This window comes from Buceros rhinoceros, unplaced genomic scaffold (assembly GCF_000710305.1).
Source record: "Buceros rhinoceros silvestris isolate BGI_N320 unplaced genomic scaffold, ASM71030v1 scaffold38130, whole genome shotgun sequence".
NCBI classification, from domain to species: Eukaryota; Metazoa; Chordata; class Aves; order Bucerotiformes; family Bucerotidae; genus Buceros; species Buceros rhinoceros.
Window position 1 is genome coordinate 1 of NW_010392292.1, and position 484 is coordinate 484.

General features: G+C 64.0%; 1 protein-coding gene across 1 annotated transcript in view; it reads right to left on the minus strand.

Annotated features, from left to right (window-relative positions):
• Positions 1–4: 4 nt before the first annotated feature.
• Positions 5–484, minus strand: part of SOGA1 (suppressor of glucose, autophagy associated 1) — a gene marked incomplete at its 3' end in the record, with an annotated part of 15,523 nt that continues 15,043 nt past the window's right edge. Inside the window, 1 exon segment of the mRNA XM_010144363.1 lies at positions 5–460. Within this exon segment, the coding sequence (XP_010142665.1) occupies positions 5–460 (456 nt within the window).

The following is a 484-nucleotide window of genomic DNA, read 5'->3' on the forward strand; positions in this document are numbered from 1 at the left end:
GGGCTTCGTGCTTGGCCCGGCTGCTCTCGGGTCAGCCCGGCTTCCAGATGGACTCGGTGCTGCCTGCGTGCTCCACCACGCTGAACAAGCTGGATAAGCCGTCGTTGATGTTGCTGAGGACGGGGCTGTCGCGGGTGGTAGTGGAGCGGGCCCAGGCAGAGCCGTTCTGCTTGCTCTGGTGCAGGTTCCAGAGGCTCCTGTCCTTGGAGGCATCCAGCTTGGAGGAAGACCTTCTCTGGAGCTTTGGTGAGCCATACTTTGGGGAGCAGCATGGTCGCTCGATCCTGGAGTGGACCTTATCCAGGGAGGAGGAGATCTGCTTGCTGCGCACGGACACGAGGGAGGAGCTGCGTGTGGACCAGCTCTTGCTGTGCACGCCGCTGCCGCGTGGCAGGTCAGTCTGCAGGCCGACGCTCACTGTCTGGATGGCCTGCGTCTCCACGTGGGCCAGCCCCGCCGTCTGGGTGGCGGGGCTTTTTAACTG